Genomic DNA, 21,735 nt, shown 5'->3' with positions numbered 1-21,735 from the left:
GAGAGAAAGAACATTCTAGGCAGAGAGAATAGCAAGTGCAGGAGGCTACGGGGAGGGAGCTGCTAGGAACAGCCAGGGACAGCTCACCAGTGTCTCTGGAAGGGCTTGAGGGAAGGGGAGGGACGGTGTGTGTGTGTGTGTGTGTGTGTGTGTGTGTGTGTGTGTGTGTGTGTCAGAGAGAGAGAGAGAGAGACTGAGAGAGACAGAGAGAGAGAGAGAGACAGAGAGAGAGAGGAATGGGGAGGGGGAGAGGGGGAGAAGACTGCTTTTGTTCGAATCCAAATGGGAGCCTCTGAAGGGTTTTGAGCTCCGAGCAACACGATCTGACTTGGGACTAACCAGGATCACCGTGACTGCTGTACCTAGAACGGATTGAATGGGAAGGGGCAAAGCAGAAAAACGCATTTGAAAGGGGTGCACAGAATGGGAGAGCAGGGCTGGTGGGACCTGAGGGGAGAGGTTTTCTGTCTCTTGCAGGGTGCCAGGTAGGGTTTAGTCTGCGTGTGGCCGCCCCGCTCCCCGTCTGCAGCACTCTGCCCTCCTCACCTCCTGTAAACGGAGGCTAAGTACATCCTTGAGGCTCTCCCAGCGAGTTGATGGCCTGCCTGGGACAGTCCTGAGTCACAGCCCCTTGGCTGTCACCAGCTCCAGGGATGCTCCTGTCCTGAGCATTAACCTCCCTCAGGGGGAGTCCTCATTCTCCAGGGAGGAAATGGATATCTCACTGCTGCGGGCTCTTAACTCCTGTAAAGCTGCAGGACAAATGACTTCCCTGAACATGCTTCATGCAGGGAGGAATGGGTAATCTCAGAGAAGGGAATAAAACTTCTCAAAACTCCGAACCAGGGGATTGCAGAGAAGCTCGCTGTCTTCTCTCTTGGGTGCCTGTGTGTGAATCGGGGAAGGAGAGGGCGGGCACCGACTTGGGTCTCGGTTCGCCGCCGCGGACCATCCTTCCAGGGTAAGTTTTTCTTAGTGTCACTCGATTTCCTGAAGTGAGAGAATGAATACCCAGTGTAGAAAAGTGGGAAGAAAAGCGTGTTAGTTAACATGAAATATGGTCATCTGATGACTTGTCCATTATGTATTTGAGGAAGCGAAGATTCTGAAGACCTTCACCTATTCAAGGAGAGAAATTACCTCTGTCTAGACCAGGACCTCTTACTTTTGCCACTGGTGACATTTTGTGTCCGATAATTCTTTGCTGTGGGCTGTCCTGGGCATTGTGGGATACCCCTACAGTATCCCTGGCCTCCGCCCAGCGGACGCCAGCAGTCCTTCCCCAGCTGTGACAGCAGAAATGCCTCCTGAACTTGTCAATTGTCCCGGGGGCGGGGAGCTGGGGGGAGGGCAGCAGAGTTGCTCTGGGTTGAGAACCCCTGATCCAGGCTCAGCAGGCACATGGGTGAAGTCAGGACTGTGTATGTCATGTCCTCTCTGGCTAACAATAATTGATGGAGTTAAAACTAATAGTGGCTTCTGCTTGGTCACTGGGACAGCAGAGCATTCACTGTTCTGCCTTGAGAGAACAATTTTCCTGTGTTTTAACTAGTAAGGCCCTTGTGATGGCTGGATTCTGGGCACCCCAACTAATAAGCGTGCCTATAAGGCAAAGAAATCAAAACCAACGTCCTCCCTGATTGCCAGGGAGGGGGCATGTTTTCCTTCCTCTCCCTCTCCTGGATCCATGCAGTAATTAGCCAAAGTAAAATGAATTTTAGCTCATGCTTAATTGCCTTTACAGCGTACTCGCCAGCACGGATGCAGTAGTGCTAAACTAATTTTTAAAATAAATTTTAAAAACTTTATTTATTTTTATTTTTGCCTGCCTTAGGTCTTTGTTGCTGCGCGCGGGCTTTCTCTAGTTGCGGTGAGCAGGGGCTACTCTTCGTTGCGGTTCGCGGGCTTCTCATTGGGTGGCTCCTCTTGTTGCAGAGTACGGGCTTTAGGCGCGTGGGCTTCAGTAGTTGTGGCATTTGGGCTCAGTAGTTGTAGCTCGCGGGCTCTAGAGTGCAGGCTCCGTAGTTGTGGCGCACGGGCTTAGTTGCTCCGTGGCATGTGGGATCTTCCCGGACCAGGGCTCGAACCCATGTCCCCTGCACTGGCAGGTGGATTCTTAACCACTGCACCACCAGGGGAGTCCCTAAACCAATTATTTTTTTAACTTTATGGCTTTAAATAATCCTTGGCTCTGAAATTCCCTGTACCCCTCAGCTACGTAACCACAGGCCCCTCTGCCCTAAATCCTTTTCTTATACTTTTGTAGCTTTTTAAGCAAGGCCCCTCTTTAGGAAGACATAATCCCTTCTCTGTAGAAAACATGAAAGACCTGAACAAATCAAGATTTCTCCATGGAGAATTCAGCTAGTCCTGTGCTTAGCTCCAAACAAGGAAATCCATCTCTCTAGCAAGCATGCCATTACCCGGACTAATGCCTGACTTGAATAACAAGCAAATTGTTGTGCTTTTAATTGTACCCTGCTCGGTCACAAAGCACATGTGAGACAGGAATGTGCCCAGCTTCTGCAGGACAAACAGGTCAGGCCTCTAATCCTCCTTTTCTGTCACCTTCCCCTCCCCCTTTCCAATCCTTTCTCTTCCCAGCAGAGCAGAGGGACAAAAAAGAGACAGCTAAATTATGTTTAAAATGGAAGAGTCTAAAAGAAGAAAAACGGTGGTCAGTACTGACTTGGGAGAGGATGCATTATCTATCCACAGCCTCTGCAGTGTGGGCCATTTGAGGACAATCAGTGTTCTCACCGGCTTGCTGGAGGGCGATATCTGCGAGCTTAAACCAGGCTTTCTCAGCCTCAGCACGACTGCTGGGTGGGGTTGGATGCTTCTTTGCTGTGGGCCTGTCCTGTGATGGAAGGACATTTAGCCTCACGTAAGCTGTGACCATCCAAAGTGTCCCAAGACACTTTCAAATGTCTCCTGGGTGCAGAATTGCCCCTGGTGGAGAACCACGGCCCCAAGCCCTTCCATATTGGGATGTACTTGCTCTCTCTCTCAATCTCTCCCCACCCCCCCCAGTACACAAAACCCAAGAAAATCATGGTTCCTGTGTTAAAACTGGGGAGATCAACGTGCTCTTCATGTAGGTAGAATGAGGGGAAAGGAAAAAGACGCTGACTTGTGTGTAGGCAGGGGACAGAGTGGGAACCCCCTCAACACCAAGACTGAAAAGAGTCTTAGGATGTGGGTGTGTTTCTGGCTCCCTCTGGGAAGTGGCAATGCCCCTGGTTGAACAAGCCAACTTTCGAACGCCTCTACCCTGTGCACTTTGGAATAGGGCTTGCTGTGGGCGAGATGAGGAGTGATGGCGAGGCTGCAGAGATGAAGGCGCCTCTGAAGGTGCTGACTGTCTCCTCCCACACTACTTGGGACAGGGGAGAACTACCCAGCTTCACAGAGATACCCATTGCTCAGACAATGACAATCCTGTCTTGGACCTAAACATCGGGATGAAAGAGGGCTACTGACAAGACAGACATTGTGCAAGCATGGGGTTGCACTTTCATTACAGACATTGAGGCAAACATTTCACTCCTGGTGATATAATGAGACCTCCCTATTTTTAGGAATTTACAAGAAGCATTATTGCTTGTCCTTACCGGCCGGAAGGAAAGGCGGGAGAGTGAGCACACTGCAGTGAGCCCCCATATCCACTAGATAGCGGTGTACATCTTCCTCAGAAGCCAGGCGGGCAGCGCTCCGGGCAGCTCGTTGGCCTAAGCAAGACAAGGGCCACTCTTCTTTTGGGAGACAGGCGTCTCCTCTCATTGTCGACACAAACAGCCCCAAACAATTGCACTGACCACACAGCTCTAAGCCATGTTCCAGGGCACTGCCGTCTGTTCAGGAGTGAATGCTGGGGAAATGAACCACGCTGCTAATTTGCTTGATTGGGGGCAAAAATAAGATCTCAAGTGACAGTGGGTGTGATTTATTTTTCCAACAAGAATAGGGGCAAAGCCATTTCATCCCACCACCACCCCCCCCCCGCCCCAACTGCTACCATAAATGAAAGCAATCACCTAATTAGTCCTGAATTACTAACTGGCAGGGTGAAGATCTGCTGGAATTCAAGCTGAAGTGGGGAGTCTGGAGAAAGGGATGTGATTTCTGCAGGGGAGGAGGGGAGGGGTAGGGCAGGGTGGGAGGGGCGGGAGGGGAGGGGAAGGCCTGAAGCCCATTGTGAGGTCCTGCGCCCCTGTGGTCTGGGGGCCGTGCTGGCCCTGACCCTGGGAGAAAAAGAGGCTCAGTGATGTCTTCAGGCCGTTCATTTTGTGCAGGAGAATGACTTTATAAACTGAAGGAAAAAGAACCTGTTGGAGAAAACCTATCCGAGAGTTTCTCTGAAAATGCTACAGATGGAGATGAACTGGCTTGGGAAGGAGAGCACAGCCCTGTGGCGCCTGGCCACCCCGCTGCTGGTGGACCCCCCAGGAAGGTTCTGTCATGGAAACGACAGGCAGATCTGAAACCAAGTTGGGCTTTACGTCATTAAGAAATCCCCCAAAGGAATGGCATAAAGGCCTCCTTTCACACTTTGGGTTTTGCATGTGTCCTGAGGAAGCGCCTCTTCCCCAGCTGAGACAGCGCGCTGTCCACGCGACCCAGTGAGCGGCCCTCGTCCTGCGGGGAAAGCAAAACAGCAGCGGGGTGGGTGCGCGCCCAGAGCTGCCCCTCTCGCAATTGATTTGTTCAGGGGTGACTTCTTGCGTTCTATTTAGATGTGACTTTAATCGAAGTGCTTTCCTAAGGCGATTTATCACAACTGTGAACGGTCAGTTTGCACAGCTGCTGCTCTTTTAGGGAAACGCACAGACTCGGGAGGAGGAGTGGCCGGCGCGGGTTCCCCTCTTCCCCACGGACCGGCCCGCGTGCCCCTCTCCCACCAGAAATATGTACACCGCGTCTTCAGAGGCCGCCGCTTCGGTGCTCGGGCTCCTCTGCTGTTTCTGGCTGCTGAACAGCCATCTCCTCTCTCCTGGGAGGGGCAGCTGGTTTCCCTTTGGGGCGCTCCCCTTCTCCCCGTCTCAGCTCCTGCAGCGGAGACGAGGCTGCCCCTCTCTCCCTGCACGCTGTGGGCTGGGTGTGCAACCCGGCTCGGGCCACAGTCCCCCCCCTCCCACCCCCCCGCCCCGTCCCCGCCGACCCCGCTCGGCGCCCACCACAGCGGGCAAAGCCCACACGGGGCGTTCAGTTAAAGCTGAACCTTAGGTGAAAACCACGACTTTTTAGGGTGTCTTCAACATTGCATGCAACATACTTCTACTAAAACAATTACTGTTTATCTGAAGTTCAGCTTTAACGAGGCGGGCATCCTGTATTTTGTCTGGCAGCCTTCTAGGTTCTAAAGAAAATGTTTGTCAAGAGCAGATGAAATTGGAATCAGCCTAGGACTTTTAACTGGAGCTTTGGGGAAAAAATACTTAAAAGGTATCTGTTGGGGCTGCTAGCTGATAGGATTCATGCTTGCAACCGCTGGGAGCCAGCTTTGCTATCATGTGGGGAGAGCTGCTTGAACTAGAAGACAACACCACAGAGAGCAGACCTGTTTCATTTGAACAGGTGGATCCAGCTGTTCTTGAAGCTGGCCCGGTGGGTGGTAGAGGTCAGGGTGCTGATGGCCAGGAGGGATAATAATTTCCTACCCCTCAAATCTGGGAAGTGAAAACAGCAGGGCTGAATGTGCCCACGGGGCATGGCTTCTGTTCAACTGGAAGAGTGGTGAATGGCTATTGGGTGACCAAAACAGTCAGTCTACTATATTCTTACTTTGTTTGCTAATTGTTTTGCTGCATGTAAACTCTTTGTTGCATTAGCTCTTGTTCATGACATCATGTCTGGAGGCAGGGTCTGATAGACTTCCATGTGGAATTGGAGACTTAAATTTCAAATCTGCCTCTGCCTGGTTGAGTGGCTTTAGGGTCCTCGTAACCTCTACAAAGTTGAGTTTCTGGGTCTGAAACCTAAGGACAGAGGTTATCATAATCCATTTGGACTGCTATAACAAAATACCAGAGCCTGGGTAGCTTATGAAAAACAGAAATTTATTTCTCATAGTTCTGGAGGTTGGAAGTCTAAGATCAGGGTGCGAGCAGATTCACAGTCCGGTGAGTCTCCTCTTCCTGGGTCACAGTTGGCGTGTTTTCTCTGTAACCTCCCATGGCAGAAAGGTCGAGGGACCTCTGCGGGGTCTCTTTTATGAGGGCACTAATTTTGTTCATGAGGGCTCTACCCTCATGACCTTATCACCTCCCAAATGCCACACCTCCTGATACCATCACTTTGGGGGTTAGGATTTCAACATATGAATTTTGGGGGAGGCAAATGTTAAATCTATAGCAGAGGTACTTTCCCCATAGGATGGGGGAGAGGGAAAGTATGTAAGCACCTGTCATAGGGCCTGGTGTGGAGCAGGTGCCCCATACAGATGTTATTACAAAACATTGAGTATAGTTCCCTGTGCCATAGAGGAGATCCTTCTATCTATTCTATGCCTTCTTTGAATGACCGTAGCACTTGTTGTCTGTATCATTTTTATGTCTGTTGTTGCTTTGTGACTGAAAACGAAAAATTTCTATTTGTCCATGTCCTGGCCCTTACATAAAAATGTGTTCATATATCTATTTCATATTTATTGACTACATCTTAGACACCGTGTTAACTGCTGGTTCTAGATGTTAGTAAAATATAGACCTTCCTGCTCAAAGGGCCACAGTATTTGTGGGAAAATAAAAAAATGAACAACCTATGTCTCAAAGAGCTTTGTACTTCCCAAAGAGAACACACCTCGTAGGTACAATAAATACATGTATCATATGTAAATGTATAAATAGTTAATGGGATTATACACCTGAGATAACTGCTTTTCGATTCTGATGAAACGATGATTATATTTCACCAGGAGCTCAATACCACTCTGAGAATGAGGGCTTAACCCCCGACTTGACTCACTGCATCGCTTTCCTATATAAAAATACACAAGTCTGTACATATGCTCTAGAAAAAGGCTTATCTGGCATGAATTTCAGATAGCAAGAAGAAAACTTCAAGAGGTTCAGAGAAGCATCCAGAAGCTCAGCTGACTCTCTGGCACTAATACAACTTGCTTGACAGGATAATAGAGCTGTAAATCTCACAAAATCAGATGATCTTTTAAGAATTTCAAAACCTCCTGCTATTAATTGGAAATCCTAGAAGAATAGCTTCTTTTAAAATGTACTGATAATATGCTTTACAGCTTAATATTCAGAAGCCTATGTTTTGGCTAAGTGAGCTTCAGGAAGGAAGGAAATTTGTGGTTTACCTCCACTTACTTTGGAACCGCTGGTTCCAAACATCTACTTCTATGCACAGTCATCTTATCATCTGTAAAATGGAGGCAACTCTAAGACAACAGAGTTACAGAGATGTCGCACAGCTCCATGTGTCATTGTCGTCATTTGTTTCAGAATACCAATAACATCTAAGCGACTACTGAAAGAGTGCTATATTATTTGGGGTCATCTAGTGCAGCTCTGTCAAAGTAAAGAAAAGGGACCTAGAATGACTATAATTTTCCCAAGAGGACACAATTATTTTATGGTAAATCTGGGACAAGAACCCTCATCTCTTGGATCCCATTCCATTGTTCTTTCATTGGGTTCTGAACAACCCAGAGAAATAAAGAGAAATAAAACTCCTGTGTGCTGTGTCACTGGTACAGGACATGGCAAGATTGGAATTGGAGCACTACATATTAAGAGGTATCTGAGAAATTCTTCAAACTAATTGAGATATATACCAGGTACATAGAAAACACTATGTTTTATGAAGATGATTCTGTGCAATGAACAGAACTGGTAACACACACTGGAAGGTGAATTCTCATTTTCTGGCACCTTGAAAATGCCACCTCAACATACACGTTAAAATAAACATTTGAACTGGGTCATATTTAATTCTGCATGCTCTTGTAAGTCAGCAAAATATTCCATATATCATTTAAGTTGTCACTCACTTTTTAACTTGACTTTCAATTTCTAAAAGTCTTTCCAAACATAAAACAGAGGTGGGAAAATGGTATATGGGAAGCTGCAGAGATGAATGAGCTTATTTCATTAGGCATAAGGATGAATATCCAAACAACTTCTTCATGGCTGAAAGTGTGCAAATCTACTGTCTTCATTTTGTAGTCAAGGCTTCCGGAAAAATATGCTAATGGATTCTTTATTACCCAAATGCCCCATATCAGTTTCAGTAGGTATCATTATTATGGAAATTTTTCTCAGTGACAGTGAAAGACACCCTGACTGAACATCCCCCTGCCCATGACACAGAGATGATGGTCTCAAGCTATCTTGAAGGCATTGGAGCCCACACTATCTGTTACTAATATTAATGGAGGATAAAACTTCATATTCTGTTTGCTCTATATTTGTTCAATCACTTCTTCCCTTCATTAAACTGGATGGTCCATAATTGAGTCTGTAGTGTATCTATCATTGGAAACTGAACAAAGTTTTGTTGGTTTTATTAATGTCATACGTTCCTAGGGAGGGTCTATTCAATAACTAAGTCTAGTTTCACAGTTACAAATAAATTATGATGTAACTTTGAATAAATTAAGCTCATCATAAAGGAAGGATACTGAGAGTTGCTACTACCCCTTCCTTGAGGGGCTCTCGTAAGGCACTAATTAAAGTAACAGAGGTGTATATGTATGCATATATTTTCAATGATATTTGTACAGACTTAAAAAGAACTCTAAAGAATGCATTATAAAAACCTTAATGCTGTGTGTCCCTAGTTCCCAGCTCTCTCATTAGAACTACTTAAATGAACACAATCTTATCTGTTAGGATAGCTATCAGAGTACTCCAAATACTACTTCTTGCAGTACCCTGTCCCAACCATTTGCCATCCTCTTCCCATTAGTCCTCAAGTCAGAAGCCCCAAAGATCTGTTCATTAATTTATGAACACATTTCTTCATCCAGCCAAGAAAATTGATTGATCCCTTACCAAATTTCAGGCACCATTCTTCAGTATGATTTATAGGCATGTTCAGGAAACACAGCAGTGATTAACACAGATGAATATAGTCTCTCTTGAGCTGAGGGGGGAGACAAAAGTAAATAAGCAAATATAAAATCATAAGTATAGGGCTTCCCTGGTGGCGCAGTGGTTGAAAGTCCCCCTGCCGATGCAGGGGACACGGGGTCGTGCCCCTGTCCGGGAAGATGCCACATGCCGCGGAGCGGCTGGGCCCGTGAGCCATGGCCGCTGAGCCTGCGCGTCCGGAGCCTGTGCTCCGCATTGGGAGAGGCCACAACAGTGAGAGGCCCGCGTACCGCCAAAAAAAAAAAAAGCTATGAAAACAAAACCTATGCATGGAGACCTACATGAAAGATGGAAGAGTATAATAATGGCCAGAGTACATTACTGTGGCAGAAGCAGCAGCCCTTAAGGAGGACAACTTTATAAATTACAAATTGGATTTAAATAGAAAGGGAATTGAAAGTGGAGACATTATTTTCTGCAGAAGATGATGGACAGGGGAGAACAAAGAAAATAAAACTGAGATTGTTAGCAAAATACAATGCTAAGCATGTAAGTTAGGACTGAGTCCTTAACTTTCATTTTTATTAATGAGTGGGTGAGTATAGATTACTGACTACACAGAACCAAGCCTGGGAACACATTTTATATTTATGATCTTTGTGCCTAAAACTAGATTCACCTGCAATTTAATATGACACTAGGACAATGACTGGCCAAGTTTTAGATTAATCACTCTTACACAAAGATTTTTCATTCATATAATCTCAAACAAATACTGCGTCACCAATTAAGTTCCAGATCCTATGCACTCTGGCTGAAGATAGAAATATCTTGCAAGCCCAGCGTCACTTTCCTCTTTCTCTGGTAACAAATCACACTTTCTATTATGACAATGGCCCCAGTTATCGGCCCAGGAATAAACACTTGACTCAGGAAGAGCCAATTAAAGCCCTCCTTTAGAGTTGATCGAGAGCTTGAAGCTTAGAGTATTTCAATCTTATGAAATTTTTGTAAAACAAAATTATTTCAAAATCTACTAATTATTCTTTAAGTTCTAGAAACTGCATTCTGTGACTAAGAGGACAATTTATTTGCCGTCGGTTCTGCTCTGCCCACTTTATGTTTCTGTTATTGTGAGATAAAGGCAGTGGGGAATGGCAAACCAATTCTGATTCATTCAACACATGAGTGCTTCTTAGGTACAAAACACCATTCTGAACATTGTCCGAGGTAAAAAGATAAATAATACCTAGCCCCTTACCCTCAAGGATCTTCCAGCTTAGCAAGGGAAATAAAACATGCACACAGATGACTGCAACAAAAAGAAGATAATGATTGCTGCCAGACGTTTGGGGAGAATGAGTAGAGCAAAGAGAGAACACAGAATAAGGCAACATTCAACAGTCAGCCAAGAACTATTTGTTGAGCAGTTGCAAGCTGTGACCTGGAAATGGAAGAGGAGAACATAGATCTTCCCATGGGCAGGTGAAAAATCAAGTGTTCTCACTTGTAGCACAGCTCTTCAAATATATGTTTTGGCACCAAGTGCCTACTAAGTAGCCTTAAATTAAAACTAAATAAGGATACAGTCTCTATCAAATATAGCCTCAGGTACTGCTGCCTACATACTAGGATCACAGTATTTGTGTCCCAAGGATGCCTTTCTAGTGCTTTGCTTCTTTCCCCCTTTGCAAACTAGCTAATGCTGCCTTACCAGGATATCTATTTCACTTGTTCCAGCCTTTTTGATCCAATGTATTGAATAGCAGAATAGGTGAGTTACAAGAGGATATTTTGACTTCAAACAACAGAAATAAAATACCATATAATTGAAAAAAAAGAGGCAATCTTTCAGGCACATGTGGATCCAGGAGTTCACATGTTCTAACCAGGTCCCTTTCTCTCTTCCCCACCCCTTCTTCTCTCTGCCTTTTCTCCTCTCTGGTAGTTCTCATTATGGGATTCAAATATTTCCCTGTTTATGTGGGAGCTTCTGGCACAGCTGCGGGCTTTTACGCTCGCAGCTCCAGGGCTGGCTGGAAGGGGCGGGCGCATCACAGCATAAGTTTGCACAAGGTGTGCACTTATATAGCAGGGCATCACATCTATGAGTGATTGATGATCACATTGTATACAGGGGTAGCTTCGCATAGTTTTTACATCACTTTTCTTGACGATGGCAGTAAAATGGTATGTTTTTACAAAATCAAATAGTGTAACATTGTCCAAAAGATATACATAAAGCATTTAGAGGAAGGAGGCTCCTTTTTCTTTTAACTCCGGCACGGATTGTCTATTGGACAGTGGTAACCCTATGTCATCAACCTCGTTACTCCAGCAGAAGTCCAGGGATTAGCCCTGCATAACTCTTGTTAGCCTCTATTCCCTTCCTTGAACACTGTAGCAAGAAGGTTTTTTTCCTCCTCAAACCTTAAGTATTGAAACCTGGAGGAGGGGCATGTCTGAAAAGAAAATGATGGACTGGACTCTCCCTAGAAGGAAGATAAATGGGTGGTCAAGAAGAAAAAAAATAAAATCCTCTGTACCAGGAAATGTTTGGAGTGTTGTTTGGGTATCAAAAAACGGGTGCCCTACACATAAAGCAACAAAGGATATTGGTCTAAAAAGAACACCATGGCCAAAGGTGCATGACCTATTTCAACAGAGGATTTGAAAGTTAAAAGTTAACCTGTAAAACATTCAATTCAATTTCATCATTTTACAGATGGGCAAAGGAAAACTCAGGCACAGGAACAGAAGTGCCAAGGTCATACAGGTGGTTGGTGGAAGAGACAACCAACTTCTGACTTTTTAGGTGTGTGTGTGTTGTTTATGTACAAGGACATTTTTCTTTAGTACACTAACATTACAACAGAAAGTATAGTCTTGTTTTGGTTTTCTCTGCGCCCTCAATTCTGTATAAGACAGTTTCGCTACCCTCCAACAGAAAGGCTCAGCAAGAGTAGAGACCACCATAAGCAGTACACGTGGGCACCAAGGGCAGATACATTGCTCTTCCTTGTGTAGGAACTAGGGCCACTTGTTGCTTTAATGGGCCAAGTTTGGGCTGGACCTGCAGGAGGGGACACCTTTGAAAAACAGCTTCCTAACTGCACTACAACCTGCTCTGGCATCCTGGTTCCACTCCCCAAACCCCCCAAATCTTCAGCCAGAAAAAAAAAAAGAAGAATGGATCACTGGATCGATGGGGAGATTTCTGTCTGCTCCTCCTACTGCCACCTCTTTCTTGCTATTTCCTGCCCGAGGAAACCTGACATCAGCCCAAAAGCATCTCTGGAAATGGGTAGGAGGGAGCCTTACACCTGTCAGCGCCAGAGAAGAAAGGGCGCTCTGCAGAGTTCTCAGTTGTTCCATCTCTTGCGATGAAAGGAAGAAAAGGAGCGAATCCGCCACAGATTTACTGGAGACCAGGGTTACTTCATCCGGCTCCGGCCACAGTAACCCCTGAAGACCAAAGATGCATTTCCATTCCCAGCATTTCTTGTTGGCGTCTTTCCCTACAGGCTAGCCCAGTGCCTGGCCCCGGAGAAGTCTCTGCGTAAAGGTTCTTTAGGTCATAAATCAGGCTCCTGTGTGTATGTGTGTTTTTCTTAGGAGAAACTGGCACAGACGAATTAGCAGTACAGACTGGGGTCTCCCTACTACCCTTCATGCTTGGCGGCATCACCTTCGACTACCTCGCATTCTCTCGGCGCTGACAGTCCCGGCTCCGGACCTCAGGGTTGGAAGCAGTCAGCCCCAGCTAGAACCGCCCTGTCCGGGGCTGATGCCACCCTGTGCCTAGAATGTGCGTGTGGGTGCAGGCGGGCGAGCGAGCGGCTTCTACAGTGAGACCGAAGCAGGAGCTCAGCCTTCGCCTGCGACCTGCAATCCCCAGATTCCCTGGGGACCTCGAAACTCCCAATCGGAGGTACTCCCCCCCCCCAACAGCCGCCCACCTTTCCCTCCCCCCTTACCTCAGCACGCAGCCCCTCCCTGCGTGATGATGCAAAACCGTGGGGAGGGTGGGCGCTGGGAAGGGTGGGGAGAGCCTGAGAGCGAGCGAGGGTGGGAGGGAGTGGGCGGAGGAGGAGAGGGAGCCGAACGCGCATTTAAAGCGATAGCCATGCTCGCTCTCTCCCCAGTGCTGGGCTGTTGGAGAGCTCGAGCTGCAAGCCACCGAGCGCGAGCTCGAGCGCGGCGCGCTGGCCGGGGAACCCAAGAGCGCACGGCGCCCCAAGATGGCAGGCGCCGCGGGACCCCCCACCCTCGCCGGCTGCCCTTTCCCGGGCGCCCCTACCCTCCTCGCCCGCAGGAGACCCTGGGCTTCCCCGGAGGAGCTCACCCCAAGGGGCCAGGACTCCGGCGAGCCCGCCACCGTCCCCTCGAGTGCCGCCGCCACCACCGCAGCCGCGGGAGCAGCATGGTCCAGCTGGGGAAGCTGCTCCGCGCCCTGACTTTGATGAAGTTTCCCTGCTGCGTGCTGGAGGTGCTTCTGTGCGCGCTGGCGGCGGCGGCGCGCGGCCAGGAGATGTACGCCCCGCACTCCATTCGGATCGAGGGGGACGTCACCCTCGGGGGGCTGTTCCCGGTGTACGCGAAGGGTCCCAGCGGAGTGCCCTGCGGCGATATCAAGAGGAAGAACGGGATCCACGGGCTGGAAGCGATGCTCTACGCCCTGGACCAGATCAACAGCGATCCCAACCTGCTGCCCAACGTGAGGCTGGGAGCGCGGATCCTGGACACTTGTTCCAGGGACACTTATGCGCTCGAACAGTCGCTCACTTTCGTCCAGGCGCTCATCCAGAAGGACACCTCCGAGGTGCGCTGCACCAACGGCGAGCCTCCGGTTTTCGTCAAGCCCGAGAAAGTAGTTGGAGTGATTGGGGCTTCGGGGAGTTCGGTCTCCATCATGGTAGCCAACATCCTGAGGCTTTTCCAGGTAGGGGGGCGCTCCCTCCGGGGCAGAGAGCGCCGTAGCTCCCCGCGCTCTTTATCCTGAAGGCTGGCTTGGACTCCAGGGCTGCGGGGTCTGGTCAGCCTTCGCTCATTTCCACCCTGGAGATCCTGCCGAATCCCTCCCACCTCACCCGAGGAGGTACTTTCCCTGCTTGAGTCATTTCCCTTCCATCTCTCCCCTGTCCGCGCTCCACTCCATCCGGCTTGACATTCTGGATTTATGGCCCCATTGACAAGAAACAGTCTCCGAAAAACAAGGCGATGATTTAAATGGGTTTGCATTCGAGTGAAATATGGTTCCAAAACAGGCTTGTAAAAGTGCCGGGCTCCTGTGAGAGCCACTTAGGCGCAAGGAATATGAAAGATGAGAAGACGCCTAGAAACTAGGCATTTCTCAACTCCCCAGCTTCCCTGCCCCAAGCCGCCCGACAAGCTGCAGCTCCCTTGGAAAATTTCGAGAACTTAGGGAGGCAGTTCTTAAACCGAAGGCTAGGTCTTCACCTACATTTGGACGTGAATTGCCCATTTCGCTCGGGTTGGATTTCCCGACCTGTAACCTGTCTCTGCGAGGGCATGGGGCGGAAGGCGTGGGGACTGTCCTCAAGCGGGGAGAAGCCACCCGCAGACGTGCCCCCAGGTGATTTGCTCTGGGCAGTTGTTTGCACCGTCTAAACTGCCTTTGCGATCCGGCCACTGGCAGGAGCCGGGCGATCAGCTTTCTACTCCTGCCAGCTCAGAGCCCGGAGGTGAGCTCATGCTAACTGCGAGACACGGTCGCTTTTTCTGCACCCACCCTGTGCCCATCCTTTCCCACGACCTCCCTAACGCAGCCCCCAACCCCAGTCCTCGGTTTTGAGGACGATTCTCAGAGCCAGACAAGAAGGCGCCTGGAGGGAGGCAGTAGGGTGCGCTGAGCAAGGCCGGGCGGTCCTCTAGCTCTGGGTGCAGGTGGGCAACGGCGGAAGATGCGAGGACGGCGGATCGGGCCCGCTGAGCGGTGGGCGGTGCTGCAGTGCTCTCTCACCGCCTGCTCCCGCAGCCTCGGCCCCACGGCTCCTGTGCCGCCCTGGGTATAGATGGATGGCTTCTGGATGAAGAAATTGAGTTTCAGGGTCTGCGTGACTATGGGTTCTCTTGTTTCTCTGTCTTGCTTCCTGTGTGTCTCTCTCCTTGTGTCTCTTTCTCCCTGCTGTTTTTTTTTTTTTTTTTTTTGTCTGTCTGTTTGTATGTTCTCCCTTTCAATTTCTGCCTCTCTTTTCCTTCTCTACTCCTGTATCCAAGTTTTTTGTTCATCTCTGTCTTGAAGTGATCCTTTCCTAATGCACAGCTCTCTCCCTGCCTGGTAGGACCCAAGCTCAGTTAGTCCCTTCTCCAGATGTTCTGGCTGACCCTTATGCTCCCCGTAGCTAAAAAGTCGGCTCCCTCTCAAGTGCCTTTCCTGAAGCATGTTGGGTTTCTGGAGGGGACTCCTTGTGAGATTCAAGCTGTCACTACATCAGCACCCAGGGGTATGAAGTTTGTGTTTGTGCCAGAAGGAGGGGTGCCTGTCTAAAGCTGCAGCCTGGTATGGCCCCTCTGAGCCTCTGAGCATCCCTAGCACCTGTTGAGTATGCCACCTCTAGATGTTTGCAAGGCCAAAAGTGCTTCTGGGCAGCCTTCACTTTGAGGTAATGCTTTCAGGAAGAGCGTGGGTTGTTGGAAGCAAAACCCAGAAGCACTTCCTTTACCTCTGAGCTTAAACTAGAGAACCTGAGGAGGCAGCACTGCAGGGAGGATGAGGCCAGAGGTCACCTGAGAACCACAGGGGCAACTCACAGTATTTTTACTGGAGCTCTGGGGGTTGAAGGCACATTTGCTGTTTGACATTTTAAAAATTATTTTGGTGCCTTCACTTGGAGCTTGGGAGCTTGCAGATGGGCCTGCCTGTCGAAAAAAGAGTGAAATCTTCAAGAGAGAGCTTGCAGACTAGGTGAAGGATTGTGTTTGCTGAAAAAGATTCCAGGGGGAGCTGATTCCTTCTCTGGTGTGTGGATCTGAGGCACTTGCAAGAAAAGAGAACGCTTGCCTTATGCTTAGTTCCCCCGTTCCCTGGGCTGGGAAGGAAAGGAACTGAATGCCAGCATTAGCTGTGTGCGTTGGGACCAAAACCATTCAGAGAAAACACTGTCATTTTCCTCTAATTTGCAAATTGCAGCTATTCATGTTGGATTGAACAGCTGAGGGAAAAGAGCCCCCAGTTTTCACCTGCATTTATTGAGAAGAGGCTGGTAGTAGGAGGGATGCACCAACTTGTAGCTTGTGCTGCAAGCTGGATATAAGCTTGGTGTGAGCATCCTGGTTAACCACTGCCCATGTTCAAATATACAGAGATAGATTCCAACAATCTCTTCCAGTAGCCTTATTTTTGCGTGTGATCTTAGAAGCTCCTGGCATGTAAGTCCAGTCCCCAGTTTCCCAGCCTCTGTAAACCTGCAAAATGAATAGAGAGAATAGTGGAACACAGATCCCTTGTTCAAAGACACAGTCACTTTAGGGAAAGAGGAAAAGAACGGGTAGGTGAATCTTCTCTGGGATTGCAGGGTTCAGCTCAATGAAGACTGTCCTGGATAAAAGAAACTCCTCTAAATGGTTGAATTCTTAGCTCTCCAGAGATTTGAGTTTTCTTTTCCCCAGTCCCTGTGGGTTGCTGTGGGGAATGTGTCAAACCTATCATTTGAGATAAAAATTTATGGTGAGGTAAGCTTCTAGGCTGGGGGAAGGAAGACTTAGTGACTGAAATGGGGGATGCTAAGCACTGGGGGGCAGGAAGGAACAAGGAGCTAGTAATGGATGTAACAAATGCTGCAGCTGCCAGCAAAGCCTGGATTGAACTTCCTTCCTGAAAATGAGGACCCGGGCAAGAATGACCACTCAAATGTAAACAGTGTCTCTGACTGGGAATTCTCATCTGCCTGCCGGTGGGCCAGAGCTGAGCAAGTCCTTTCTCTCCTCTGTATGCACACTGAATTGGTTAGTAAGTGACATGTCAGAGGACAGGAATCATATTCAGTGGATCTTTCAAATCCAGGAGTTTGAGGCTAATGAAATTAGTGTGTGGCCAGGGCTCTGCCAACTAGAATTAAGTCACTGCAGCCACCCTGCAATGCATTTTCAGCCTGAAGGGAGCATCAGGGAGGAATTTCGGGAGATTTGTTTCGGAGCCTGTACAAAATAATACTCTCCTAATGCTAAGAAAGATTAAATGTAAATTAATATTGACTACGAGTAACATATTTAAAAAATAATCGCCGAGTGGGGGATGGCTTAAAGTGGAGAGATTATATAATATGGTGTCCAAAGAATAAATCTCCTCTGACCACTGTTTCATGGGCTATAAGTAAGATCTATTACAATGGAAAGTAATGGGAACGTTTTTATTCAAGGCTTCTCTGCTATTGACTTGAGAGCAAACACTCTGAGAGTATAAATTACTCTTGCTGTGTGCTGACTCTGAATGAACAATATTTCATGTGCAGTGACATGGTCTAAGCTATAGACTTGGAATTGAATGGCATCTGTTTCAATTGTTTTGTTCTCTCAAGAGCAACTAGATAGAAAAAAGTGGTCAATTTGACCCTTGTGGGAGCGTGTTGCAAATCTAAACCTGTGTCCCTCATACCATAAATGAAATACATTTGTAAATTTGTAAGTGTTTTCCTTCTGTTCATTGATGCTTGAGTATAATCTCAAACTTTGGCAGCAACATTTTATACATAAGTACTTGGTTTTCTTCCTTTCTTCTTTCTCTTTCTCCTCTCTCTCTCTCTGTTTCTCTCTCTCTCTCTTTCTCCATCTTATGTAATTGGATAGAACTGGGCACCTAGGATGATGTGGTGTTACTATAGTGGGATTTAAAAAAAAAAAAAAACAACTCTAACTTACCCTTTTAAAAATTTCATAAATACAGGTGTCAGTGCCATTTGGAATAGTCTCTATAACAATTTCTGTCTCCACATTTACTGTGTTTCAGCAAATTTACCTAACAGATGGTGAGTGGGCAATTTTTAAAGGGGCATTTTTTAAAAGAGCGGAGAGGGAAGGAATAGAGACAGGCACATACTATATTTGAAGTTACCTCCACGTGTATTTTATGTATGTATACCCATACAATTAAGACGTCTTTGGATGTTTTATCTTCAAGAATAATTCAGATACTGGATTACTTGAATATCATAAACATTTAGGGTTTAACAGATTTGTTACATATAGATGTTGTATCATGGATTTAAAAGACCGTAGCCAGCGGGCAGCTGCGGGCGGAGCGACCGAGGGGCGGCGAGGGCTGGGCGGCGGGTGCGGGGGTCCGTGCTTCCTCGCGGTAGAGGGCTGGGGTTCGCCGGGGACGCCGGGTTGCTCCGCGTTGCCAGGTTACCGAGCGCGTGCCCCGCGCCCGCTCTTCCGCCCGGGCCGCCCTCGGCGCCGCCTGAGCCGCGGTGCGGGCTGCGCGGGGCGCCGGTTCCGCGGAAGCCTGGATCGTGCGCTGCGTGCGGGACTCTCGTCGCTCGTGGATGTGGCGCGAGCGCGCGGGGGACGTAGGGCGCCGACCTGGGCCTCCCCGGCGCTCCGGCTTCTCTCCGGGCGCCCGCTCAGGGGCCTCCGGCGCGAGGCCCCCTTCGTGGTCAAGATGGCGGCGCCCAGGCGGGCCGCGCCGAGGTGAGCTGGAGCCGGGCCCGGAGAGAGGCGAGTCTGCCACGCCCAGGACTTGGACCCCGGGCTGGTCTCCCGTCTCCCGGGGAGCGGCGGGTGAGTGGGCGCGGCCGCGCGTAGGTCCCTCTCGTGGGGTGGTCAGCTCTTCGTGCGTCCGCAGACTTCTGTGGTCTGATAGATCTGGGGTGGCCCAGGTTGGAGGCGAGGGTGCTTGATTGGGGAAACCTGAGGGGTTTAAGGACTCTGTTGGGATCGTTTCAGATCCCAGCAAGAAGCTGAGCAAGTTTTCTCCTCTGTTCCCGGCTAAGTGTTCTCTCTTCTCTGAAGACGCCAGCTTTTCTGAATCACCTTGTTCCCCGGGGGGATACAGTTGGTGGTTCTGACCGTGGAACGTAGGACCTGGCGCGGGGAAGCCTGAGCTGGTTCTAGTTACTTTGTTTGCAAAGCACTTGTCTTGTCTTTGGAATCTTTGTGTATATAACCAACGTTGGGAAGAGCCAGCGTTTTCTCCTCCAAAACACTGCGAGGGGTAACTTTATACGTAAGAAACAAGTGGGCGTTCACATCCATCTCTTTTCCAACCACTGAGTTTTGGTTGTGTTTCCTTTCTTTAAGTTTGTCTCGTTTTGAACTGATAACAAAACAAACAAACAAACAAAAAAACCATAGCCAGTTACACAAAGTATATACTCTAGTCTCAGTCCTGCCATTAATTAGCTATGTTACCTTAAGTCATTTAATTTTTCTAGGCCTCATTTTTCTCATGTGATGTTTTTTCTTTGAAAAAGTATAGTTTCTCGAAGTTGCTAATCTCTGTGTCATAGTTCAGCTTGGAGAAAACCTGTTCTTAACCAAACTCCATGACATTGTATTTCCAGCTCCAACTTTGGACTTTGAGTGAGTTGGGGGCAACTTTTTAAGGATATTTTCACACAGCTTTTTTAGTTAATATCAGTCTAGCTGACTTGTCATACTCAGACTTTCTCCCATATTCTTTTACCAGTGTGTTCCTTAGTCATATATATAAAGACTGTTGTGGGAAAAATGACCTCCTGGGTCAGCTTACTGCATGGTCATCGACACAGGACAGGGAGTAAGATTCTGTGGATTTTACAGAAGCAGATACAGGTTTCATTAACCATGTCCTCTCTCCTTTCATCTTACAAAAACAGCAGGCTTTTCTTGAACTGCCAGATAATGCCATCCTGCCTCCTCACGGGCCCCGGGGATGAGTCGCCCAGGGACTGAACTCTAGTAAAACAGGTGATTGGCTCATGGGTAGGCATCTGACCACGGCTAAGTCTATCAGACTGCTCCCCAGGACTTTTCTCTCAGAGCAAAATGGAAGAATTGTCTTTTCTCTCTGGAATTTCTAAGCTGGGGAGATATGACTCTGGGACTCCCAGTGACCATCCAGCACAAGGAGAGACTTTCTGTAAAATAAAGTCTTGCAGAGGTAAGCAGGGCTGAGGGATGGAGAGAGAGCTGGAACCCTGCTGATACTCTGGAACGTCCAGATCCAACTGTATCTGAATATGGCTGCATCCCTGAATTTCTAGTACTTGTTTGTTGAGGTGGTTGTTGTTGTTTGGTTTTTGTTTTTAAATTTCCTTTGACTATTTTGAATTTGTTTTCAGCCATGTGCATTTGAAAGCATCATAGCTAAAAGAGCTAATTTCCTACATTAATGTCAGGTTTGCTGACTGGCATTCCTTAAGTGAAAAATCATATCCGCTATTTTCTTTAAATAAAATCCTTCTAGCTCAGGTTTGAGATATTCAAAACTCTGCCTCCTACCCCCCTCTTTTCCAACATTTACTATATCACCTTGAAGAACTTGTGACCACATCTTTCCCATCTAGACGCAGTTGAGAGAGAGAGCAAAGACTTCTGATATAAACTGCAACCTATACGCCTCCTACCTGGAAGCTTTAGAACATACTTGATTCTTGTCATTAAAGCAAATCTTTTGTTGTTGTCTCCAGGGCACAGAAGCATTTTCATGGCATAATGGAGTACAAAGTACATTAAGCCTAACTCTACTTCTCACCCTCTTTTACTTTAAATAGGCAGAAAAGAACAATCTCAAACACATTTTCCCAACAAATAAAATACATATACGATTATGTTTAGAAGACGTTTATGCAACATATAGTTAGACTGATGAATTAATGGACCTTTCGCCAATTGGCACAGTCAATATATATGTTCAATGTGCTCAATTAAAAAGAAGACAATAACATATTTTTACAGGTTAATTATCTGAGAAGAGTATTGTGGCAGCACACTTGATACTACAGTATTTCATGTTTGACAGGTAATCTTCTTTCAATTATATTTACTGCTAAATGTTTCTTGGATCAAGCTATTAAATTATAAGGTCAAAAGTAAAATGATATGAAATTACAATGATAAAGGGACACATATTCCACTTTATGAGAATAGAAGTTCTAATTTCTTTTCAATACTACTAGTAGTGACCACAGTACTAATTTGAGCCCTTACTGTGAGCCACTGTGCCCATATACATTTAGTTCTTACAGTAGTTCTGCAAAGGGCATATAATAATCCACCCTGTAAAGCTGAAGAAAGTGATTCTCATAGCTGAAAGTCACATAGCTGGTGAGTGGCAAAGTCTAGATTCAAACTTAGAGTCGTCTGACAATGCCCAGGTTGTTGACCACTATGTACACTGCTCAATTGCTGCACCAATAAAGAAGGGCTTGAAATAATTATAGATTTGCCTACCCCGAAACTGCAGTGATTTAAAGACATCAAAGTTGCCAGTTGCTTAACCACATCTACTTACAGTAAGAAATTACATTTTATTTCATTTCTAAAACAAGATTAATTCTGCAGGCCCATCGAAACTTGAGCACACAAATCCTACCTCCAAATGAAAGATGCTTGTTTTCCATTATTCAACACATGGCCCTGTACAGAGGCAATAAATATATAGTAGAATTTTCATTCAAATAAATGAGAAGAGAGGTTTCTTCTTGTCCTGATTCAGTGCCCATCATTATGGATTATGATG

The 21,735-nt window shown here is 47.3% G+C and overlaps 2 protein-coding genes across 5 annotated transcripts in view; both read left to right on the top strand.

The window, feature by feature from the left end:
* LOC125963841 (UDP-N-acetylglucosamine--peptide N-acetylglucosaminyltransferase 110 kDa subunit-like) overlaps positions 1-21,735 on the top strand; it is a 673,346-nt gene that overhangs the window by 379,410 nt on the left and 272,201 nt on the right. The window lies entirely within an intron of this gene.
* The window catches only part of LOC125963856 (metabotropic glutamate receptor 7-like), a 205,624-nt gene continuing 197,031 nt past the window's right edge, over positions 13,143-21,735 (top strand). For all 4 annotated transcript variants that reach the window (XR_007476276.1, XR_007476275.1, XR_007476274.1 and 1 more), the window contains exon 1: positions 13,143-13,995. Coding sequence is in view for 1 of the 4 variants with exons in the window: in XM_049707435.1 (XP_049563392.1) it covers positions 13,180-13,995 (816 nt within the window). In the remaining 3 variants the exon portion in view is untranslated. The remainder of the gene's footprint in view (positions 13,996-21,735) is intronic.

Source organism: Orcinus orca, chromosome 3 (assembly GCF_937001465.1).
Source record: "Orcinus orca chromosome 3, mOrcOrc1.1, whole genome shotgun sequence".
Classification (NCBI taxonomy): Eukaryota; Metazoa; Chordata; class Mammalia; order Artiodactyla; family Delphinidae; genus Orcinus; species Orcinus orca.
Note: the sequence above shows the minus strand (reverse complement) of the source record. Positions and strands in the feature narration are given on the sequence as shown.